Raw genomic sequence first — 25,506 nt, 5'->3', positions numbered from 1 at the left:
CAAAATTGTTTGCCAACCGCCATATAAAGGCCATAGAAGAAGACTAAAGGAGGAGAAATTACTAGAAACTAACTAGGTTTCACCTTTTATTTGTGGATTAATTGTTGGAGTAGCCAACACATGATTTTGTGTGACTCTAAATTGGTAAAAATTCTACAAAGATCCAGAAAAAAAGGACCTTGTGCATTTCAGGTTAAATATCAACCCAAGGTTTTGAGTCCACATGAATGGGGCCATAGACAAGAACAGGCACAAACAGTAAACAATGTCACAAAAAGCAAGGAAATTGTTGTCTCTCATCCTGGCTGTCTAGCACCTGCTCTTTAGTTTATTTCTGGTGTTGTGGAGCTGCGTGCACAGTGATGAGGTCATCAGTCAGCAACGAGGAAATGTCACCATGAAATTGCTCAGAGAACAGGTTCAATCCATCTGCCCAGGGATGACTTCAGTATTGTCACCATGTGACATGACAACAGCTACATCTCAGTGTGTGTGTGTGGGATGTCATATTGCTGGGTTTACCTTTAAAGCGGGAATCCTTAATTGCTGAAACTGCCACGTCAGTTTGGGATATCACAACAACAAAGTTACTGCAAACAACAAACATCGTATTTTTTTTTCTCTCGAACATCATTGCATACGCAATATGACATCCCACACATACACACAATGAGATGTAGCTGTTGTCTTGGAGCCAGCCAGCCATCCCACACACACAATGAGATGTAGCTGTTGTCTTGGAGCCAGCCAGCCATCCCACACACACAATGAGATGTAGCTGTTGTCTTGGAGCCAGCCAGCCATCCCACACACACAATGAGATGTAGCTGTTGTCTTGGAGCCAGCCAGCCATCCCACACACACAATGAGATGTAGCTGTTGTCTTGGAGCCAGCCAGCCATCCCACACACACAATGAGATGTAGCTGTTGTCTTGGAGCCAGCCAGCCATCCCACACACACAATGAGATGTAGCTGTTGTCTTGGAGCCAGCCAGCCATCCCACACACACAATGAGATGTAGCTGTTGTCTTGGAGCCAGCCAGCCATCCCACACACACAATGAGATGTAGCTGTTGTCTTGGAGCCAGCCAGCCATCCCACACACACAATGAGATGTAGCTGTTGTCTTGGAGCCAGCCAGCCATCCCACACACACAATGAGATGTAGCTGTTGTCTTGAAGCCAGCCAGCCATCCCACATATACTGTAGCAAGAACATCGAGGTAAGTCTTGGAGCCAGCCAGCCATCCCACATATACTGTAGCAAGAACATTGAGGTAAGTCTTGGAGCCAGCCAGCCATACCACATATACTGTAGCAAGAACATCGAGGTAAGTCTTGGAGCCAGCCAGCCATCCCACATATACTGTAGCAAGAACATCGAGGTAAGTCTTGGAGCCAGCCAGCCATACCACATATACTGTAGCAAGAACATCGAGGTAAGTCTTGGAGCCAGCCAGCCATACCACATATACTGTAGCAAGAACATCGAGGTAAGTCTTGGAGCCAGCCAGCCATACCACATATACTGTAGCAAGAACATCGAGGTAAGTCTTGGAGCCAGCCAGCCATCCCACATATACTGTAGCAAGAACATCGAGGTAAGTCTTGGAGCCAGCCAGCCATACCACATATACTGTAGCAAGAACATTGAGGTAAGTCTTGGAGCCAGCCAGCCATACCACATATACTGTAGCAAGAACATTGAGGTAAGTCTTGGAGCCAGCCAGCCATACCACATATACTGTAGCAAGAACATCGAGGTAAGTCTTGGAGCCAACCAGCCATCCCACATATACTGTAGCAAGAACATCGAGGTAAGTCTTGGAGCCAGCCAGCCATACCACATATACTGTAGCAAGAACATCGAGGTAAGTCTTGGAGCCAGCCAGCCATACCACATATACTGTAGCAAGAACATCGAGGTAAGTCTTGGAGCCAGCCAGCCATACCACATATACTGTAGCAAGAACATCGAGGTAAGTCTTGGAGCCAGCCAGCCATACCACATATACTGTAGCAAGAACATTGAGGTAAGTCTTGGAGCCAGCCAGCCATCCCACATATACTGTAGCAAGAACATCGAGGTAAGTCTTGGAGCCAGCCAGCCATACCACATATACTGTAGCAAGAACATCGAGGTAAGTCTTGGAGCCAGCCAGCCATCCCACACATACTGTAGCAAGAACATCGAGGTAAGTCTTGGAGCCAGCCAGCCATACCACATTTACTGTAGCAAGAACATCGAGGTAAGTCTTGGAGCCAGCCAGCCATCCCACATATACTGTAGCAAGAACATCGAGGTAAGTCTTGGAGCCAGCCAGCCATCCCACACACACAATGAGATGTAGCTGTTGTCTTGGAGCCAGCCAGCCATCCCACACACACAATGAGATGTAGCTGTTGTCTTGGAGCCAGCCAGCCCTCCCACACACACAATGAGATGTAGCTGTTGTCTTGAAGCCAGCCAGCCAGCCATCCCACATATACTGTAGCAAGAACATCGAGGTAAGTCTTGGAGCCAGCCAGCCATACCACATATACTGTAGCAAGAACATTGAGGTAAGTCTTGGAGCCAGCCAGCCATCCCACATATACTGTAGCAAGAACATCAAGGTAAGTCTTGGAGCCAGCCAGCCATACCACATATACTGTAGCAAGAACATCGAGGTAAGTCTTGGAGCCAGCCAGCCATACCACATATACTGTAGCAAGAACATCGAGGTAAGTCTTGGAGCCAGCCAGCCATCCCACATATACTGTAGCAAGAACATCGAGGTAAGTCTTGGAGCCAGCCAGCCATACCACATTTACTGTAGCAAGAACATCGAGGTAAGTCTTGGAGCCAGCCAGCCATCCCACATATACTGTAGCAAGAACATCGAGGTAAGTCTTGGAGCCAGCCAGCCATCCCACACACACAATGAGATGTAGCTGTTGTCTTGGAGCCAGCCAGCCATCCCACACACACAATGAGATGTAGCTGTTGTCTTGGAGCCAGCCAGCCATCCCACACACACAATGAGATGTAGCTGTTGTCTTGGAGCCAGCCAGCCATCCCACACACACAATGAGATGTAGCTGTTGTCTTGGAGCCAGCCAGCCATCCCACACACACAATGAGATGTAGCTGTTGTCTTGGAGCCAGCCAGCCATCCCACATATACTGTAGCATGAAGTTGAGGTCACATATACATTTATTTTTCAGGGGGGTACTGGCTGGCCCGAGCTTTACTTTTTTTAGATCTTTGAGCCGTGCATAGGCCTATATATCAAACTGTTAATACCTTCATTGGAGAAATTGCCCGTTATTTTCATTTTGTAAACTATCTCAAGCAGACAATGAAGCAAACAATATAGAGGCACAAGAGTAGTTGAAGGCTTGACAATTTTTAGGTTGTCTTGCATCCAGACTGAATATTGCTCAGTTTCATGTGAAACAAGGTGTGAATGCGAGGCAAGTATTAAGGTGATGGTTTTGCTTATAGACTGCCTATCAATGGCAATGAATAGAAGCATAGTAGATTGATAAATGGCAGGTTTGGGGTAATATATCCAATGGTGTGTTGTACCGTCATGTCTCAAGTTCCCCCCCTCTCTCCTCTTCCCTGATCTCTTCACTATCTCAGGTGAAGAAGCTGGTCTATGTGTACCTGGTGCGCTATGCTGAGGAACAGCAGGATCTGGCTCTGCTCTCCATTTCAACCTTTCAGAGAGGCCTGAAGGTCAGTCACCTTGCCCATAACCACAGATCTAGCATTAGATATCCTAAACCTTAACTATTGGAGGGAGACAAAGATATCTGACCCTAGACCTGTGGTCAGCGGCAACTTCTATCTACTCTGGACAAAGGGGGTCCATTGAGTTGGGAACACGTGACATGATCCGATGGTGGTGTTATGACAAGACAAAAAGAAGAGAGAGAGAGAGATCATTGATAGATAAAGAAGAGAGAGAGAGAGAGATTCATCTATCAATTATCAAAGTCGTAAGATCATTATTTCTTTCTTCACACACAGACACATACACAGCAGGAGCAGGGCATTCCTCTCCAGCCATTTGACAATAACCATCTGTTTCACCTGCTCTCCTACTGAAGCTGAGATGAGATTCCAGAGGAGATTAATAAAAAAATAGCTAGGTCTTATCTCTCTCTCTCCCCTTTCCATTTCCAGTGTTTACCTCTTTTTTTCCCCTTCCACTCTCTCTCTCTCTCTCTCTCACAGATTAATAGCCAATCGATAGTTAATTCTGAGATTAGAGATCTCGTTTTTTTGTCACTCTATCCTCGCTGCCACACAAGGTCCAACTTGCAGTATGTAAAAAGCTGGAAGGTTGATACATGTAGCATATCAGTAGGTTTCTCTATGATTGATGGTCATGGTGGGTTTTTTTGTTTGTTGTTGTTGAATTTTTACCCCCCTTTTTCTCCCCAATTTCGTGGTGTCCAATTGTTAGTAGCTACTATCTTGTCTCATCGCTACAACTCCCGTACGGGCTCGGGAGAGACGAAGGTTGAAAGTCGTAAGTCCTCCGATACACAACCCAACCAAGCCGCACTGCTTCTTAACACAGCGCGCATCCAATCCGGAAGCCAGCCGCACCAATGTATCGGAGGAAACACCGTGCACCTGGCAACCTTGGTTAGCGTGCACTGCGCCCGGCCCGCCACAGGAGTTGCTGGTGCTCGATGAGACAAGGATATCCATACCAGCCAAGCCCTCCCTAACCCGGACGACGCCTGGCCAATTGTGCATTGCCCCACGGACCTCCCAGTCACGGCCGGTTACGACAGTGCCTGGGCGCGAACCCAGGGACTCTGATGGCACAGCTGGCGCTGCAGTACAGCGCCCTTAACCACTGCGCCACCCGGGAGGCCGGTCGTGGTGTTTTTGACACTTCACTGAATTCACACTGAACCTACCAGCAGTAAATAATATGTATAATAAAGGGAGTTAATTGAGTCATTCAATGATATCTTAACATTTCTCTCTCTCTGTCTCTGTCTCCCTCTCTCTGTTTCTCGCTGTCTCTCTCTCTGTCTGTCTTCCTAGGACCCTAACCAGTTGATCCGGGCAAGTGCTCTGCGTGTGCTCTCCAGCATCAGAGTCACCATTATTGTCCCTATCATGATGCTGGCCATCAAAGAGGCTGCCTCCGACATGTCCCCCTATGTGAGGAAGACGGCAGCTCACGCCATCCCCAAACTCTACAGCACATATGTCAGAGTCAAGGCCCGCGGGCCACATCCGGCCCGCAAGAAGGTTTTTTACGGCCCCTGGGATGATCTTGATTTATTATTAGAACCGGCCCGCAGCAAGCCGGCAGCCCGCAGATCTTTTACACGCACCAATACTACATTTCCCACAATGCAAAGGTGACGCACCGAGCAGTAGGCTGCTTCATTTCAATATTTATTGGCACAGCAGTCGTCAGCATCACAGTAAAATTAACTTTCAGATACCCATCAAAAATGGCAAAACGGAAGGTGGATACTGAGAACCGGGGGTTTCAAACAAGGTGGGAGTCGGAGTATATGTTCACGAAGGTAGCTGGAAAACCTGTGTGTCTTCTGTGTGGAGAAAGTGTGGCGGTACTGAAAGAGTATAATCTGAGACGACATTATGAAACGAAACACGCGGACAAAAACAAGAATATGGACATGGAACAAAGGCTACAAAAGGCAGAGGAATTAAAACGAGGCCTCAAATCTCGACAGGCTCTGTTCAAAAAAGCCAAATCACAAGGCCAGGCTGCTGTCAAGGCCAGTTTTATTTTGGCAGAAGAGATCGCTAAATCAGCCCGGCCATTTACGGAGGGGGATTTCATCAAAAACTGCATGATTAAAGTTTGTGACGAAGTTTGCCCAGAAAAAAGGCAACTCTTTTTAAATGTGAGTCTGAGCAGAAACACCATTGCCGAGAGAGTAGACCAGTTGTCCATCAATCTAAAAGAGCAGCTTGTGAAAAAGGGAAAAGATTTTATTGCATATTCCTTGGCTGTGGATGAGAGCACCGACATTTCTGACATTGCCCAGTTGTCAATTTTCATCCGCGGAGTGGACTCCAACCTAAGCGTGACAGAGGAGTTTTTGGCTTTACGTCCTATGCATGGCACAACTACGGGGCATGATTTGTATGAAGAGGTGTCAAGATGTGTAAATGAGATGGAGCTGCCTTGGGAAAAACTCGTGGGTTTGACAACCGACGGAGCACCTGCGATGTGTGGACACAGGAGCGGACTGGTGGCGAAGATACGGGAAAAGATGCAAGAGGAAAACGCGACAGGTGAGCTGACAGCTTATCATTGTATCATACACCAGGAAGCGTTGTGCGGTAACGCCTTGAAAATGGAGCATGTAATGAGCATCATCACGCGCACAGTTAACTTTATCAGAGCCAAAGGTTTGAATCACCGCCAGTTCAAGGCATTTCTGACGGAGTTAGAAACGGAGCATGGTGATTTGCCTTATCACACAGAGGTGCGATGGCTAAGCCAGGGAAAGGTGCTTCAAAGATGTTTCGAGCTTCGTGAGGAGATTTGTCTGTTCTTGGACAGCAAAGGGAAAGACACAACACAACTCCGAGACGAAATGTTTCTGTGTGAAATGGCTTTTCTGTGTGACATTACGAGTCATCTGAATGCAATAAACTTGCAGCTGCAGGGTCGGGATCGTGTCATCTCTGATATGTACAGTACAGTGAAGGCATTTAAAACCAAACTGACTCTGTGGGAGACGCAGATGCGGAAAGAAAATTTGAGCCACTTTCCCAGCTGCCAGACCATGAAAGAGAAGCTCTCTACCAGTGCGTTCCCGAGCACACAGTTGGCTGATAAAATAGGTATGCTTGCCGCTGACTTTCGACGCCGATTTGCTGACTTTGAAGCACAAAAAAGCAGGTTGGAACTGCTCGGTAACCCATTTGCTGTTGACGTGGAAAGCTCACCACCAAACCTCCAAATGGAGTTGATTGACCTCCAATGCAATGATGCACTGAGGGCAAAATATGCGGCAGTGGGTGCTGCGGAGTTCGCCCGTTTCCTCCCCGGCACAATGCCCCAGCTGCGCATCCAGGCTGCTCAAACGTTGTCTATGTTTGGCAGCACATACCTGTGTGAACAACTGTTTTCTTTGATGAACCTGAACAAAACATCACACAGAAGTCGACTTACTGCTGAACACCTCCACTCAATTCTGAGGATTTCTTCAGCTCAGAGCCTTACCCCGAACATTGATGAACTTGTGGAAAAGATGGGACACCACCAAGTATCACCCTCAACCTCAAACAAGTGAACATTACTGTGCAATCACATATTTAGAGTTTTTACTCAGTTCAAGTTTAAAAGTTAAAATTTAATATTTGTTTTCACTGCATGTTACTTCTCCTTAAACAAAGTGTTGTTTTTGATTAATAGATTTTTGCACTTTATTTTTTTGTATTTCAATCCAATTATATTTTAAAAATATTTCAGTTGAGTGGATGATAGAAAATTGCTATTATTGTTTTTTCTTTGAAGTAAATTTAGCCCACTTTTGCTAAAATAGAAAATATAGTCTACTGATGGTGCCTTGAATACCGGTTTCTTTCATTTAATGTTCATGTTATGGGGATATTTATATAAAGGAAATTTGTCTTTTGTGTCTGTTGAAAATTAAAGATTACTGACAGAGCCATAAGAAAATATTGCTTTATTTATCTGATCATATTGTAATATATTTGTTAGGTTTTCAGTAGGTTCAATTAGGTTCACTAGACTATATGCGTCATTTAAAATTTTTTCAATGAACATTCGAACAGTCCGGCCCTCGTCTTGTAGCTGATTTTTTTATTTGGCCCTCCGTCCATTTGACTTTGACACCCCTGCTCTACAGGTATAACATGGCGGGGGGGGGGGGGGGGGGGGGGGGGGGGGGTCTGTATGATAGAGACATAGACCGAAAGAGAGAGATAGAATCCAGCTCCTTGTCTTCCTGACACATGTCTGTTGTCTCCTCTCAGCTTGGACCCAGAGCAGAAGGACTGTCTGATTGAGGTCATTGAGAAGCTCCTGGCTGATAAAACCACAGTAGGTTAAATATTTCCCGTTAGCCGACTCTGTACGCTCTTTACAAGGGAAACTATGACTGAAAACTTAAGCTCAGTTAAACCCATATTCTGCTTTAGCCTATTGGTGGCATTACAAGCTTGCGTGAATGGTACCATATCAGGTTGTGTTAAGTGTGAAAATGATACTGATGTGCCAATTTTCATGCCTCTGCCAAAGTCAACATATGCCCATTTTTTGAGCTTAAAGTATCTATAGGATTTAGAGAATTTCTCTCCCTCTGACTGTGCCTGCAGCTAGTGGCAGGTAGTGTTGTCATGGCCTTTGAGGAGTTGTGTCCTGAGCGCATAGACCTGATCCATAAGAACTACCGTAAGCTGTGTAACCTGCTGATCGACGTGGAGGAGTGGGGTCAGGTGGTCATCATCAACATGCTCACTCGCTACGCCCGGACGCAGTTCCTCAACCCCAACATGAACGTGAGTACAGCAGGTCCCCGCATACTGTGTCTTCGTGGTTGTGTGTTTGTTTGTGTGTGTGTGTGCGTGTGTGTGTGTCTGTGTTACTCCACTCATCCCTCCCTCTCTCTACAGGAATCCCTGTTGGAGGAGGCCTTGACAACAGCTACATCTCATTGTGTGTGTGTGTGTGTGGGGGGGGAGAGGCAGCTGCATGTAATTAATTATATTAATGTTCTCTCTCGCTCCCTTCCCCCCCCCTTTCTATCCCCATGTAGTGAAGTGCAATATGTCGTCCTTCAGAATGTGGCAACAATGTCCATCAAGAGAAGGGTGAGTCATAGCTTCAACAATATCTCCAAAGGGTGCAAAAGGGGTATTGAATGGTAAAATTGATTCCAAATTGTTTAGGGGCTGATTGTTTGAACCGAGGAGGTACTGCATGGGGTCTGCAGCACGATCTAAAAATTGTACATGTTATTTGTCTCTGTGTTTCCCAGGGGATGTTTGAGCCCTATCTGAAGAGTTTCTACATCCGCTTCACAGACCCAACCCAGATTAAAGTCCTCAAGGTGACCAAACACTTCTCACATTGACATGCTTTCATTTCGTGTTACAGTATGCTGCAACCCGTTGACATTTCAGAACTTTAATTATAGTCTTGATTGTTTTGTCAGCTGGAGGTTTTGACCAATTTGGCCAACAAGACAAATATATCCACCATCCTGAGAGAATTTCAGGTATAGTAAAAATGGTTAAGACTTCTGGTTAGCTTGACTGCCATTTGTGATAAGGATGATCATTTGTTTTGCTTTCCTGTGTGTTTGGATGCATTTGTCGCTAGGGGTACATGGCGGTACAGTACACGTCTGCCTACAGTGGGTTAACTTCCTTCCATGTTTTCTCTCTGGCAGACGTGCATTAAAAGCAATGATAAGGACTTTGTGGCAGCCACCATCCAGGCCATCGGCCGCTGTGCCACCAACATTGGGGAGGTGAGGGACACCTGTCTCAACGGCCTGGTGCAGCTGCTCTCCAACCGCGATGGTGAGTAGACGTCTTCCCGTTCCGACACGCGTGACATTTTTGCATTATCATTGAGACTTCTTTTCTACCCATCCATAGTTTGGCAATAGTCCAGATGCAAGTCTATTCATGCAACGCAGCCCTCAGGGCCACGCCGCACCAAACTTGGGATAATCTATTCTCTAAATGATTTCTACCATTCAGAGGTGAAACCGTCCGTACCCAAGGATTTGTTTGCTTTGGTACCAGTAATAGCTGTATTTAATTCCTCTGTGGTCATTTCTGAGCTTAACATCTCATTCTGTTCTTCAATGATGGTGGGTACTGTAAGATCAGTGAGTAAGAAAATTAGTCTATTTGTAAGTCATTGTCAAAGTGTGATTGGGAGTGTAGGTTTCTGTACAGTATTTCAAAGCTCTCTTGTATCCCTTCTACTTTATGTTGAATTATTTTGGTTTGGGGGTTCCTTATCTTGTAGACAGTTATATCTGCTTCCCCCATAAGGAAAAACCAATGATCCACTGGAATGATACAGTCATCCCTATGGCACTGTCCACAGTGTTGAAATATCTCTCTCTCTGTGTCTCTAGCACCAAGCTGTCACCTCCCTCCAGTTGAAAGTAACATTCTCTCTCTTTTCCTCTCCTCCCACACTCCCTCCTCCCTTGTTCCTCTCCTCCCTCAGACAAAACTGCTCACTCAGTACGTGCTGAACCTGGCCAAGTACGACCAGAACTATGACATTCGCGACCGGGCACGCTTCATCCGCCAGCTCATCGTGCCCACTGACAAGAGTGGTGCCCTCAGCAAGTATGCCAAGAAGCTGTTCCTGGCCCTTAAGCCTGCGCCCGTCCTCGAATCTCCATTTAAAGAGTGGTGCCCTCAGCAAGTATGCCAAGAAGCTGTTCCTGGCCCTTAAGCCTGCGCCCGTCCTCGAATCTCCATTTAAAGAGTGGTGCCCTCAGCAAGTATGCCAATAAGCTGTTCCTGGCCCTTTTTATAAAATAATTACATACCACGTTCAATTATTACGCAATTAAATTAATCATATAACAATTCATTAAGTAGTAATCTGGGGCACCACGGGAAAAGTTATTTAACAAGTTACTATCTCCTGACTAAACTCTAAAGATATAAATATCTCTTACATCAGTCACAGTCAATATTCTTGGATATCTGCATTAACCCTAGCATAAATGATGAATCAGCGATATACAAATTGGCGTAATTATTTTTTTACTAACTAAATAATCATACAGAAATACATAAACACACAGTATAGTTATTGTTTACTAACACAATGCAATGAAAGGTCCCTAGTGGACTAAACCGATATGACGGCTTGTTACACAAAATGGCGGATTCAAAAGAGAGGGAAAGGGAAAAACAAAGGAATTTCACAATTGTACATACAGTTGAATAATACTTAAACAGCTGCAGACTGAATGTTCCTGTGTTGTCTTCTTCGAGAGAGTTTCTATTGATGTAGATTTGTTTATTTATTGAATTAGTATGTTGCATGTTTTATTTGACAGGGGAGATAGTAGGGGAATGTGTCAAATAGGAAGTTATGAAATCATGAAAGAATATTGCTGTTTTGTGTCATATTGAAATACTGGAAGTTATAGTACTGAAACTACGACGTGATGTACCCCATTTTAATTTAGTTAAAATATGATTTGTAGGTTTGTGCATGTCTACTTCAGTGGTGCCGCTTCAGCCATTTCAAATGAATTACCCCGCATGCCGTTAACAGATACGTTGACGCACATTTTCCTAATCATGACACCTGAGTATTGAAAGTAGTCTTCAAGTAGTGTTTCGAGGCAGGCAGACAGATATTTGACACATCCACGCGGGTTCCTGTCCAATAATATGGCCTTTTCTCTGGTAAGTAGACTTTTGTGTGAATAGTCGAGCGCTGTCTATAAAATAAACCTCCCAGTCGTTCAACGACTATGTCCTTTTGTAAAATGAACCTTTAGCTTTTGTCCACGGTGCAACTGCTAACGTTAGCTGTAGACATTTTTCAATATATTATTTCAATTTAACATTTTCCCATTCATAAATAATCACCAGTCCAGCTCTAACTGTTTAACGATGTAAATGTATTTATGGTTGCCTTTTATGTCTAGTGCATATTTAATCGCGTTTTTACCTTCACTTGACTGATAAGTTTACCTCAAATGCAGTGACAACCGGATAAATAATAGCCAACAAGGCCAAGGTGTAAAGACTAGGCCTATTATTTCAACGTTTCCTATCTAGACTACACGGGGAATAAACCTACTTTATTGGGGAATAAGCCTACATTTTATGTATGTGCAGTATTGTCTGCCTGTTGTACATTGCATGTTCTACATTCATACCGCAAACAGAAAGAAGACCCGAGGCTCCATGTCCACTGGCATACAGGCTCTCAAGCCCTGCCTACATGCAGCAATGGTGCTATCTTCCGCCGAATTAACAATATGTTGGGCAACTCTCTGGACCTCACTGGGGTGTGCACTACACCCACAAACCACAAGGGGAAGCGTGTCCATCACCTGTCAGGTAATTCCAAAGCCATTTAAGAAATGCATTGTAAAATTGGACCTAGTCTAGAATTGAACAGCTATGATGTGAGTTCTCAGCATTGTTTCTCATAACTCCTGCAGAACTCATTCTATAGCAGTATGATACCACAATGGCAGTCAGCTGATTCTCTTTTTGTCAATGAGATTGGGAAAGCATTGAAGCTCATTCATGCTGCTCTTGTAACTGATCCAGGTACTGGCTCCTGCCAATACCGAGGCAGAACTTGACTTCCTTCTCCTTACAGGGACGTCTTGTTAGTTTTGCCAAATGGTAAAGGGCTTATTCAGCAAGATGCAAGTTTTGTAACATTGCAGATAGAATTGTAATGTATTGAACTGACAATGCCCTGTTCTACAAGGCTGAGAATTATGCATCTCAAAATATATCTTTATCTGAGCAGTAAATTTATACTCTTCTGAATAAGTTTCTAGGCATTTTTTGTAGTGTTGAATGAATAGTAGTGTTGGTATCAAGCGAGTTGAATCTGTCTGCCTCCCTACCGGTCCGATTTGCTGAGTCAGACCAGACTGAGGCATATGGGGAGGGGCTGAATCTGGAGGGGGTCCAACTTCTCAGACTGCTGTTCTCCTCAGATCGCTGTTGTGTGAATCCAGTCAGTGTTTTGGAACACATGCTTAGGCAGGCAAGAGAAAGCAGAAAGCAGCCTGTCTGATCAGTGCGCAGCGGCAGTTGGACACTCGCGAGAGCTACAGGAGAGTCAGCCATACACGCACACACACAGTCGGCCGAGAGATTCTGGGGAGCACTGCTGAGCCCCACGCTCACACACATTCTACCGAGAGATACCGAGTGGAGCACATTGCTTCCTGAGCCACCCAGCCACGGGTGCTGCCTGGTTGGATCCATGTGCTGAGTGCTTTATTCAACCCATCTCTCACACCACCGAATGGCAGTGTCAGGAGTGTGTGAGGGCAGCCGAGTCCAGGTCACATGCTTAGCTGGGTGGTGATGCCGACAGAGGCATTGCAGCCTCTGGGCACTTGCCCGGGTACAGTAGTTTGGTAAGGCTGAGATGATGGGAGGGGTGTGGTGGATGAGGTGGTAGGTAGTTAGTCTAGTACCTATGTAGAATGGATTTTCCAGAGGTTGTGCATTTCTCTTTTCTTGGTGTTGCCTGCTGTGAATGTTTTCTCACTATACCCTCCCTTTATACCTGCTCTCTGTCATTTTGTCTGATTCACGCCTTCCCTTTCTCAGGTTCTCCCAACTTGGTTTGTCTGGTTCTCTCTTTTCTCTCCTTCTCTGACTCGTTTATACTCACTCTATCTCGCTCTCTTCTTTTCTCCATACTTACTAGATGGGGATTTTGCAGCGATGGGTAGCCCTATAGGCAGCAAGGTTCCTTGCCCCTCCAGAGCCCAGCCTACGCTCCGTGGTGGTGGCCTGTCTGATTTCACTCAGCTGTGGCAGTCACTCAGCCTAGCCTACTGGGAGCAGCCCTCTGCTACCATGGAGCCTCCGTCACACACCAACTCGCCCTCCAGTGAGTATCAGTGCCATTTTATACACATACCTACAAAACCTTCCTTCCTTTTCCGGGAGGGAAAATGGGTTTCTTCTTTAAGAATTTAAAAAACCTTTATGAAATGTAGGTGAGGTGGGAGTAGTCTGTTTTGGATAAATGGAAGAATTATGATTTTTGCTTTGTTAGAAACTTGTTTTGGGATCACTGGGAAGGAATAGGACCTAGGGCTGTAGCAGGGGCCGTATCACGGTCACGAGTCAAATTCTATGTGACCGTTAGGTCACAGTAATTAGGCTTCTCCAATCTGATGCTGATGATGCTTATTAGTAGCCTACCAAACTTGCTAACTGCCTGGTACTCAGCACTCTATTGTCCCTATAATCACTCTGACATCAATACAAATGTTTTGAAAATCTAATCACTTCTTGAGAGCTCATGTTGCGTAACATTTCTATAGGCTATGCAATTGCGTGAGAAAACAAAGTGATGGCCTCTTAAAAAGAGGATTCCATCAGCTTTCTATAGGCTAGGCCTACTACATTTATTTCTCAACTTTCCTAATATTCAGTACATTGCTTCTAGGCCAGGATAATGGTGCCGGAGGAGATGGCCTCCGTCCCCTAACCAATTGTGCTATTGTCTTGTTTTGCGTTATTTGTAACTTATTTTGCACATGTTTCTGCCACCATCGCCTATGACCGAAAAGAGCTTCTAGATATCAGGACAGCGATTACTCACCTCGTACTGGAAGAAGATTATTTTTCCTTAACGAGTCGGGCGCGAAGGATTTACTCCAGACACCTGACAAGCCCCTCATCCCTGTCATTCGCAGGAGAGGGAGATATCTTGAATGTAGGTCTGGGTGCCTTGTAAGGATCTGATGGCGAGTGGGTTTGTCTTTACCATCGGTCCTATTAGCCAATGTACAATCATTGGACTATAAAATAGACGAACTACGAGCACGTACACTACCGTTCAAACGTTTGGGGTCACTTAGAAAAGTCCTTGTTTTTGAAAGAAAAGCACTTTTTAAAAAATCATTAAAATAACAGCAAATTGGTCAGAAATACAGTGTAGACATTGGTAATGTTGTAAATTACTATTATAGCTGGAAATGGTTGATTTAAAAAAATATACACACACACACACAGTGGGGAGAACAAGTATTTGATACACTGCCGATTGTCCTACTTACAAAGCATATATATATATATATACACATACACATACACATACGTATATAATATATATACACATACACATATGTGTGTGTATATGCTCAAAAAATTAAAGGGAACACTAAAATAACATCCTAGATCTGAATGAATGAAATTTTCTAATTAAATACTTTTCAGTCCATAGCATCAATGCCTTCCACTTGCAGGAACTGCTGACACATTCCAGCCACATGAGGTCTAACATTGTCTTGCATTAGGAGGAGCCCATGGCCAACCGCACCAGCATATGGTCTCACAAGGGGTCTGAGGATCTCATCTCGGTACCTAATGACAGTCAGGCTACCTCTGGCGAGCACAAGGAGGGTTGTGCGGCCCCCCAAAGACCATGACTGACCCCATGACTGACCCACCGCCAAACCGGTCATGCTGGATGATGTTGCAGGCAGCAGAACGTTCTCCACGGCGTCTCCAGACTGTCACGTCTGTCACATGTGCTCAGTGTGAACCTGCTTTCATCTGTGAAGAGCACAGGGCGCCAGTGGCGAATTTGCCAATCTTGGTGTTCTCTGGCAAATGAAAAACGTCCTGCACGGTGTTGGGCAACAAATTGGATGCAGTCTATCACAGTGCAATCCGTTTTGTCACCAAAGCCCCATATACTACCCACCATTGCGACCTGTACGCTCTCGTTGACTGGCCCTCGCTTCATACTCGTCGCCAAACCCACTGGCTCCATGTCATCTACAAGACCCTGCTAGGTAAAGTCCCCCCTTATCTCAGCTCGCTGGTCACCATAGCATCTCCCACCTGTAGCACACGCTCCAGCAGGTATATCTCTCTGGTCACCCCCAAAACCAATTCTTTCTTTGGCCGCCTCTCCTTCCAGTTCTCTGCTGCCAATGACTGGAACGAACTACAAAAATCTCTGAAACTGGAAACACTTATCTCCCTCACTAGCTTTAAGCACCAACTGTCAGAGCAGCTCACAGATTACTGCACCTGTACATAGCCCACCTATAATTTAGCCCAAACAACTACCTCTTTCCCAACTGTATTTAATTTATTTATTTATTTTGCTCCTTTGCACCCCATTATTTTTATTTCTACTTTGCACATTCTTCCATTGCAAAACTACCATTCCAGTGTTTTACCTGCTATATTGTATTTACTTTGCCACCATGGCCTTTTTTTTGCCTTTACCTCCCTTCTCACCTCATTTGCTCACGTTGTATATAGACTTGTTTATACTGTATTATTGACTGTATGTTTGTTTTACTCCATGTGTAACTCTGTGTCGTTGTATCTGTCGAACTGCTTTGCTTTATCTTGGCCAGGTCGCAATTGTAAATGAGAACATGGCGCTGACAGATGGCCGCCTCGCTTCGTGTTCCTAGGAAACTATGCAGTTTTTTGTTTTTTTACGTGTTATTTCTTACATTAGTACCCCAGGTCATCTTAGGTTTCATTACATACAGTCGAGAAGAACTACTGAATATAAGATCAGCGTCAACTCACCATCAGTACAACCAAGAATATGATTTTCGTGAAGCGGATCCTGTGTTCTGCCTTTCAACCAGGACAACGGAATGGATCCCAGCCGGCGACCCAAAAAAACGACTCCGTAAAAGAGGGAAACAAGGCGGTCTTCTGGTCAGACTCCGGAGACGGGCACATCGTGCACCACTCCCTAGCATTCTTCTCGCCAATGCCCAGTCTCTTGACAACAAGGTTGATGAAATCCGAGCAAGGGTAGCATTCCAGAGGGACATCAGAGACTGTAACGTTCTTTGCTTCACGGAAACATGGCTCACTGGAGAGACTCTATCGGAGGCGGTGCAGCCAGCGGGTTTCTCCACGCATCGCGCCGACAGAAACAAACATCTTTCTGGTAAGAAGAGGGGCGGGGGCGTATGTATGCCTTATGGCTAACGAGACATGGTGTGATCATAACAACATACAGGAACTCAAATCCTTCTGTTCACCTGACTTAAAATTCCTCACAATCAAATGTAGACCGCATTATCTACCAAGAGAATTCTCTTCGATTATAATCACAGCCGTATATATCCCCCCCCAAGCAGACACATCGATGGCTCTGAATGAGCTTTATTTGACTCTTTGCAACCTGGAATCCATACATCCGGAGGCTGCATTCATTGTAGCTGGGGATTTTAACAAGGCTAATCTGAAAACAAGACTCCCTAAATTGTATCAACATATCGATTGCGCAACCAGGGCTGGAAAAACCTTGGATCATTGTTATCCTAACTTCTGCGACGCATATAAGGCCCTGCCCCGCCCTCCTTTCGGAAAAGCTGACCACGACTCCATTTTGCTCATCCCTGCCTACAGACAGAAACTAAAACAAGAAGCTCCCACGCTGAGGTCTGTCCAACGCTGGTCCGACCACGCTGATTCCACACTCCAAGACTGCTTCCATCACGTGGACTGGGATATGTTTCGTATTGCGTCAGATAACAACATTGACGAATACGCTGATTCGGTGTGCGAGTTCATTAGAACGTGCGTTGAAGATGTCGTTCCCATAGCAACGAGTAAAACATTCCCTAACCAGAAACCGTGGATTGATGGCAGCATTCGCGTGAAACTGAAAGCGCAAACCACTGCTTTTAATCAGGGCAAGGTGACTGGTAACATGACCGAATACAAACAGTGCATCTATTCCCTCCGCAAGGCTATCAAACAAGCGTCAGTATAGAGACAAAGTAGAATCTCAATTCAACGGCTCAGACGCAAGAGGTATGTGGCAGGGTCTACAGTCAATCACGGACTACAAGAAGAAAACCAGCCCAGTCACGGACCAGGATGTCTTGCTCCCAGGCAGACTAAATAACTTTTATGCCCGCTTTGAGGACAATACAGTGCCACTGACACGGCCTGCAACGAAAACATGCGGACTCTCCTTCACTGCAGCCGAGGTGAGTAAAACATTTAAACGTGTTAACCCTCGCAAGGCTGCAGGCCCAGACGGCATCCCCAGCCGCGTCCTCAGAGCATGCGCAGACCAGCTGGCCGGTGTGTTTACGGACATATTCAATCAATCCCTATACCAGTCTGCTGTTCCCACATGCTTCAAGAGGGCCACCATTGTTCCTGTTCCCAAGAAAGCTAAGGTAACTGAGCTAAACGACTACCACTAGCACTCACTTCCGTCATCATGAAGTGCTTTGAGAGACTAGTCAAGGACCATATCACCTCCACCCTACCTGACACCCTAGACCCACTCCAATTTGCTTACCGCCCAAATAGGTCCACAGACGATGCAATCTCAACCACACTGCACACTGCCCTAACCCATCTGGACAAGAGGAATACCTATGTGAGAATGCTGTTCATCGACTACAGCTCGGCATTCAGTACACTCCAAGCTCGTCATCAAGCTCGAGACCCTGGGTCTAGACCCCGCCCTGTGCAACTGGGTACTGGACTTCCTGACGGGCCGCACCCAGGTGGTGAGGGTAGGCAACAACATCTCCACCCCGCTGATCCTCAACACTGGGGCCCCACAAGGGTGCGTTCCTGTACTCCCTGTTCACCCACGACTGCGTAGCCACGCACGCCTCCAACTCAATCATCAAGTTTGCGGACGACACAACAGTGGTAGGCTTGATTACCAACAACGACGAGACGGCCTACAGGGAGGAGGTGAGGGCCCTCGGAGTGTGGTGTCAGAAAAACAACCTCACACTCAACGTCAACAAAACTAAGGAGATGATTGTGGACTTCAGGAAACAGCAGAGGGAACACCCCCCTATCCACATCGATGGAACAGTAGTGGAGAGGGTAGTAAGTTTTAAGTTCCTCTGCATACACATCACAGACAAACTGAATTGGTCCACTCACACAGACAGCATCGTGAAGAAGGCGCAGCAGCGCCTCTTCAACCTCAGGAGGCTGAAGAAATTCGGCTTGTCACCAAAAGCACTCACAAACTTCTACAGATGCACAATCGAGAGCATCCTGTCGGGCTGTATCACCGCCTGGTACGGCAACTGCTCCGCCCACAACCGTAAGGCTCTCCAGAGGGTAGTGAGGTCTGCACAACGCATCACCGGGGGCAAACTACCTGCCCTCCAGGACACCTACACCACCCGATGTTACAGGAAGGCCATAAAGATCATCAAGGACAGCAACCACCCGAGCCACTGCCTGTTCACCCCGCTATCATCCAGAAGGCGAGGTCAGTACAGGTGCATCAAAGCTGGGACCGAGAGACTGAAAAACAGCTTCTATCTCAAGGCCATCAGACTGTTAAACAGCCACCACTAACATTGAGTGGCTGCTGCCAACACACTGACTCAACTCTAATAATGGGAATTGATGGGAATTGATGGGTAATTATGTAAAATATATCACTAGCCACTTTAAACAATGCTACCTAATATAATGTTTACATACCCTACATTATTCATCTCATATGTATATGTATGTACTGTACTCTATATCATCTACTGCATCCTTATGTAGTACATGTATCACTAGCCACTTTAACTATGCCACTTTGTTTGCATGCTCATCTCGTGTGTGTACTGTGCTCGATGCCATCTACTGTATCTTGCCTATGCTGCTCTGTACCATCACTTCTTCATATATCTTTATGTACATATTCTTTATCCCCTTACACTGTGTATAAGACAGTAGTTTGGGAATTGTTAGTTAGATTACTTGTTGGTTATTACTGCATTGTCGGAACTAGAAGCACAAGCATTTCGCTACACTCGCATTAACATCTGCTAACCATGTGTATGTGACAAATAAAATTTGATTTGATTTGAACTTGTTCTCAACTTGCCTACCTGGTTAAATAAAGATAAGATAAAATAAATAAACATTGTGTTTAAGTGTTCCCTTTATTTTTGAGCAGTGTGTGCATGTATGTATGTATGTGTGTGTATATGTGTGTATATATATATATATATATATATATATATATATATATATATATATATATATACTAATTGATCATTAGAAAACCCTTTTGCAATTATGTTATTACATATTGGTTACATATGTATATGTAGGTATGTCATATGTCACAACGATTCATCGATACGTATGCTATGATGCTGGTAAACTTGTCTCGCACACCTACAGTGCTGGTCATTTTTTTAAAAAGGCTAGCTTATGGATGCAAACAATGTTCTTCCCCAAAAACATAGCAAAACGACATCTGTTACATTAGCTATAGTTAGCTAGCTAACTACATAGCTAGGTGTAATCTAAAATTACCCTAGTTTATAAAAAAGTTATTTTACTTGATTAATGGTGCTCGGACCCATCTATGTGAAGCTCGCCACAATAAGGATTAGCCACGAGGACTTTTGAGGTTAGCCTTCAAAATATAAATATGACATTGACAGTGATGCAAATGAATACAAATAGTAGCATTATGCCATAATTGAATAGATCATGCTAAACGAGGTTGGCATGTTACATAAAATCAACACAAGTGTCAAATTAACAAATGATTTAATCTGAAATCACATGAAACACACAGATGTTTTATACTTTAGAATTGCATGGTATCAGTCTACTCAGTGACACCCAGAGAACATTAGCATTGTAGCTCTTATTGCGGGACTCTGAAACAACTGTAAATTGAGCCACATTTATTGTCAACCTTTGTGGACTGAACACTATTCCCGAGGATAAACTGCGTGGGTATTTTGAAGTCTGAGGACGTTGGGGAAAAAATAAATTGGGCATTGAGTAGACTGATAGCTTATTTCATTGATCCCCAATCCTTAGGTAAAGCTGTACAGTGCAATATGTCGGTACACACAATAGGCTGACTGGGTAGGGGATTTCACAGTCGCAGTCCCGCTATGAGACAACGCTAATATTCGCGTAAACTCTTAACAATTGTGTTCTGTGGGTGTCACTGAGTAGACTGATACCCCATTTCATTGCTTCACATTCCAACCTTGTTTAATATGATCTAGTCTAAATATGGCATGATTCCACCAATTTATTACCTTCTGCATCACTTTCAATGAGGTGCTTTTTATCTTGAAGGCCAACTGCAAATTCCACTATTGTGCCTAATCCTTATTGTGGCTAGCTTCACAACACAACCCGTTCCGGTCGAGCTTCACTAGCCAGATGAAGCTAGCTGGCTGCTTATAACGCTAGCTATTTATTTTCAATAGGTGAACAAGTTGCTCATACTTACTCACAGGGATTCCTAAATCATTACTAAGAATAATGAAAATAACTGCTGTTTCTACTGGTCATGGTCTTCAGGCTGGTTGTATTGGTGCTAGCTACCCCAGAATTTGCAGTTGAACTAATTATTCTTTATTACCAACGTGGTATTGTAAACACATCGTTCGTGGCCGGTGTTTGCTTGTTTGCAGACTTTGACAGTGCTACTGATAGTAGTGGTGGCGCTTGGCTTGCACGTGCAAATTCAGAACACACAACATTCTATAATAGAACAGTTTTTTTGACGTGGTAAATTAAAAGCTTATTTAACGTGTCAAAAAGTGTTAATTGACGTGTCTTTTTTGACACACAAAGACCCAAACGGCGTTCCATAGTATGTCGTGAAGCTAATGTGTGTAACTCCGGTAGGGCAACATGAAAAATGGCACACTTGGTGGTGTGTACCGGCGGTGCTCAACCAGTCGCGAAGCCAACATCACCCACGACAGAGAGCAGTTGATTGTCAAGGGCAATGAATTCCATTATCTTGGCGTTAATGGATTTTGCCTTTGAGTTGTCTCGCTGAAATGTTCTTACTCTTTCAAATGACTGCTCAAATTGTTGACTTGTTGATTCACACAAGACATTGTGGTCTCGGTTAGGAATGCTGTGTTGTAGCATTTTATGCAGCGTCTTTACTTCACCTACGTTATACACGTCAGCTTTGACATCAGTTTTGCACATCAACGTTAAACTGGACAGCTGGCTGATGTTGGCATTTTTTTTTTTCACTAACTGTTGTATTCGGCGCATGTGACAAATAAAATTTGATTTGATTTTACAACAGGAGTATAGCCTACCTGGCTGGCATGAAAATGAACCACAGAAAAAAACTGTTCCGCTATTTAATAATGACATATTTTTTTTCCCCTGCCCCAATTTAGAGACCGTGCATAATGGTCCATTCTAAATCAAAATGAATTTCACACATGTTAGTTAGTATATGTAAAGGCTCAATCAAGAATAGTCTGATGGGTGACTATTAGTACTCACTTGTGAATTATATACTTGGGAATGATGCCCAGCTTAAGGCAAACCACGCCTTTTTTTTAATAACTTTTTCTAATCACAGTTTGCCACATGTAGCCTTGCCCATAGGCCCGTATGTTTTCATAAGGTTTGTATCATAACTAAAGTGGCCGAATAATTTCTTTCAAATTAACCACTTTAATCCGCTTTAAACAGGTGTAGGGCCTAACTGGCTCATGCAGTGTGAGGTATGTTAGTTTCATGTTTGGGGAAGATAATTTTCACCATAAAAATGCACCTTTTATAATAGAAGCATTACATGCATAATCGCATTTGTGGTCATAATGGTGTTTTCCCGCTAATGGACCATTCACGCTTAAAGCCTACTGCTGTGTGCGCATTGCTGCCCTTATAATGTGAAGAAATCAGTCACCATTATATCAGTCAGCCTCATTACACAAAGTGTTTTTTATGCTAGTGCTTAGATCCCAAATGAATACATCACATCCCGCAACTGTCCCAGACGTAGGATTATTTATTTCTGGCACAGAATAGAATGGGTCAACTTTTGTACTATGGTAGTACTATGGTAGTAGATTGACATAGGCTAGTGCCTTTGCTGTTTGTTAGGCCTACTCATCTTGTTGGCTGACGGAGTAAATGTGGACAGTTTTTCAAATATCTTCAATATGCACCTCGGAATTGGATAAGGACGCACGCAGTTGCGTCCCAATGTGGCTGTCTTCCCTTGTAGCCTGTGAGAAAGATTTTTTTAGGTTACATTATGGCCACACAAAGGGAATGCCGCTGGGAAATTCAAGGCTTCTCAAATTGTGAATGAGAGACGACGAAGTGTCTATAGCCTGCATAAAAAACAAAGTAGAGCTCATGCCTTTCAAACAACTTTTTTCAAAACATCATTAGTCGCATCATGTAGCCTTACAATGTATTAAAAATCTAAACATATGGCCCACCATTTGTATCACAACTAATGTTACATAACTCTAAATTAATGCGAAATGTGTTCATGATAATTGCTGTTAATTAACATAAGCACATTTTTGTGTGAGATCGACAGTTATTTGCTTGACAATCACTGGCTGACAAAATGTAGTGACCGCCACAGCCCTAATATAACCCTTTGTGATAAACCTGGCTGTGATTCATTCTTTCAAATGTCCTAATAGAACCCCCTAATCCCCTTTTGGGGTGTGCTGGTATGATTTTTGATCTATAATGTGCTTTGGATTAGGATGGCCTCTGATGCAAGTGGCAGCAATGAGCTCCTACTTCCAAGGATGATTCATCAGACCTATTTCTGTGCACAAGGGTAAACACTTCCAGAAGGGGCCAGCCCTGGTTCTGCCTCATCACGTCTCTTAATTCTTTGCTATGACTATCAATTTTGTCTCTGGCATGGCACACTCGCTGCTGACTCAGTTTTGTTTGGCCTGGCAGTGGCACCCTCATCCAGGGCAGTGAGGCCACAGAATGTAATCACATTTGAATGCCGAGGGCCCAGTTTCCCAATAGCGATGGGACTTAGGCTTATGAGTGTTTTAACAATGCATCTTTTCTACAACGGCCAAAGTTTCCCAAAACACCATGCAGAGATGCTAAGTGTGTCGTTGGAGCATGTCAATACTGCTAGGATCAAAAGAAGGGGAGCGCTGTACTTTCTCTTACCTTAAAATTATAATTTCACAATACTGATATCTGATCAGCTCCTAGGGATATTACCACCTATGCCTGCAAATTTTGAGGCGGCTTATTCTTACAAAATGAAAATACACTAAATCACAGATTCGTCACACTGTTTGGCTACACATGAAATGTATCGAGACAAATTGGACAGTAGCCTACAAGTAGCAAACTGGAACTCAATTGCTTGAACATGAAATGTTTCAATATGATTTTTTTCATTTGATGCATCGTTTTATACGTTGCTTGTTTGTATCAATTGCAAAGACAAACAAGGCAACTTATCAACTTTGTTCTGAAGTTAACACAGTCACAGAGATAATCCATGTGATTCCTGGGTTAATAACTTGAAATCACCCAGAGCAGTGCTTCTTAATCTTGGTTGCAGGAATCCAAAGGGATGCACATTTTTGTTTTTGCCTTAGCACTACGCACCTGATTCAAAGCTTGAGTTAATTATTTGAATCCGCTGTGTAGTGCTGGGGCTAAAACGTGCACCCCTTCGCACAAGTACCAGAATTAAGAAACGCTGACCTTGAGGAAACAAAATGCTGTCTTCACTGGCTCTGTGAATTTGTTGAGGTTTCCTTCAGTGATGTCCCTCTCAAGTTGCAGTATGATGAGCACATGAGTATTCTTTGTATTTATAGTGCTAGGCATGCTGGGTAGCCCACTGGGCCAGGCTCTGGAACCTCTGGGCACCACAGATCTGCTGGCGATGGTCCCTGGGCTGAGTCAGGGTGGAAATCCCCGCGTGGAGGGGCGCTCCTTCCTGGACTCGCGCTGCAGCATCCCGGCCGACTCTGAAACCAGCGGCTTTAGCTCCAGATCGGACCACCTCTCTGAGCTGCTGGTGAGTTTTGATTGAAGACCCTAGAATAGATGTCTTTATGGCGCAGTTTCATATGCCCAGATTCAGGTCCGGCCCTAGCCTTTTGGGAGTTCTAAGCAAGTTTTGTTTGGGGGCCCCAACACCTTGGGACCTTTTGCGACACCCCACCAACCAAATCAAAAGCTAATTTCCTGCAATTCAACACATTTTGGCATGGGGTGGAGATAACATTTTGCAGTTTAAAGGCTAATAATTGAGCTAAGATCTGTTAGTGAATGACGAGGAGCACTGCTGATGTCTACTATTCAAACTCAACAGTAAGTTAAGGGGCCCTGTTTAATCAGATCACTCCTCAGCTATACTCAAGATGGTGTAGGCCATTTTTTTGCTTTTTATAGTGAAATAGCGGTTTGCCACATTTGATTACACTATAATCAGTTATGGCTAGCCTGAGGCAGCTAGAAATATTCCTGGTATGCACTTAAACTGTCTGGATCCATCAACAACAAACTAATTGTGAAAAATGTATGTCAGAGTAAAGGTTGGGTAGGTATCAGTGTTGTAGTACTCAAGACCAGTCTCGATATCATACATTGGCTCGGTCTTGTCGGATACATTTGTACTCTGTCTTGACTCCATCTCAGACAGCCGAGATCAGCGGAGTAAAAAAATAAAAAATAAATAAATAATAATAATTCAGCTTCCATTCTGTCAGTGCATAACTGCTTCGCCAGACCAAATGTCTATCAAATTTGAATTGTCACATGCTCAGAATACATCAGGTATTGTGAAATGCTTACTTAAAAACCCTTAACCAGGTGTAGAACTTTTTTGGAATTCTTACTTGCAGTTCAAGAAAGAGTTAAGAAAATATTTACTTACAAAATATAAAATATATTCACACACAGCCTAGTTTCAGTGCAATATCATCTGCAGGCAGTAAGATTGTGCAGCTTTCAACTTATTTTGGCAAGGAGCAGCTCACAGAAGAATGACATCGGTAGGG

At 44.2% G+C, this 25,506-nt stretch overlaps 1 protein-coding gene across 1 annotated transcript; it reads left to right on the top strand.

The window, feature by feature from the left end:
* Positions 1-223: 223 nt before the first annotated feature.
* LOC139389554 (AP-3 complex subunit beta-2-like) lies at positions 224-24,536 on the top strand. Its single transcript, XM_071136370.1, has 15 exons — positions 224-258; positions 1,375-1,387; positions 3,632-3,727; positions 5,057-5,214; positions 8,000-8,069; positions 8,345-8,569; positions 8,657-8,839; positions 9,007-9,078; positions 9,184-9,246; positions 9,421-9,553; positions 9,737-9,774; positions 10,218-10,421; positions 11,911-12,085; positions 13,428-13,613; positions 24,319-24,536. Exons 1-15 carry the CDS (start codon positions 224-226, stop codon positions 24,534-24,536), a joined length of 1,869 nt encoding a protein of 622 aa, XP_070992471.1.
* The last annotated feature ends 970 nt before the right edge of the window (positions 24,537-25,506 follow it).

The sequence above is a fragment of the Oncorhynchus clarkii genome, chromosome 30 (genome assembly GCF_045791955.1).
Source record: "Oncorhynchus clarkii lewisi isolate Uvic-CL-2024 chromosome 30, UVic_Ocla_1.0, whole genome shotgun sequence".
Classification (NCBI taxonomy): Eukaryota; Metazoa; Chordata; class Actinopteri; order Salmoniformes; family Salmonidae; genus Oncorhynchus; species Oncorhynchus clarkii.
The sequence above is the reverse complement of the archived record's forward strand: the minus strand, read 5'-3'. Positions and strand labels throughout refer to the sequence as shown.

Excerpts from the sequence above, each read along its gene's own strand:
- LOC139389554 (XM_071136370.1), top strand. The coding sequence starts at position 224 with ATGAATGGGGCCATAGACAAGAACAGGCACAAACA. Across the intron at positions 9,079-9,183 it reads CCCAGATTAAAGTCCTCAAG|CTGGAGGTTTTGACCAATTT; the intron begins GTGACCAAACAC and ends TTGTTTTGTCAG. Across the intron at positions 13,614-24,318 it reads ACACACCAACTCGCCCTCCA|TGCTAGGCATGCTGGGTAGC; the intron begins GTGAGTATCAGT and ends TTGTATTTATAG.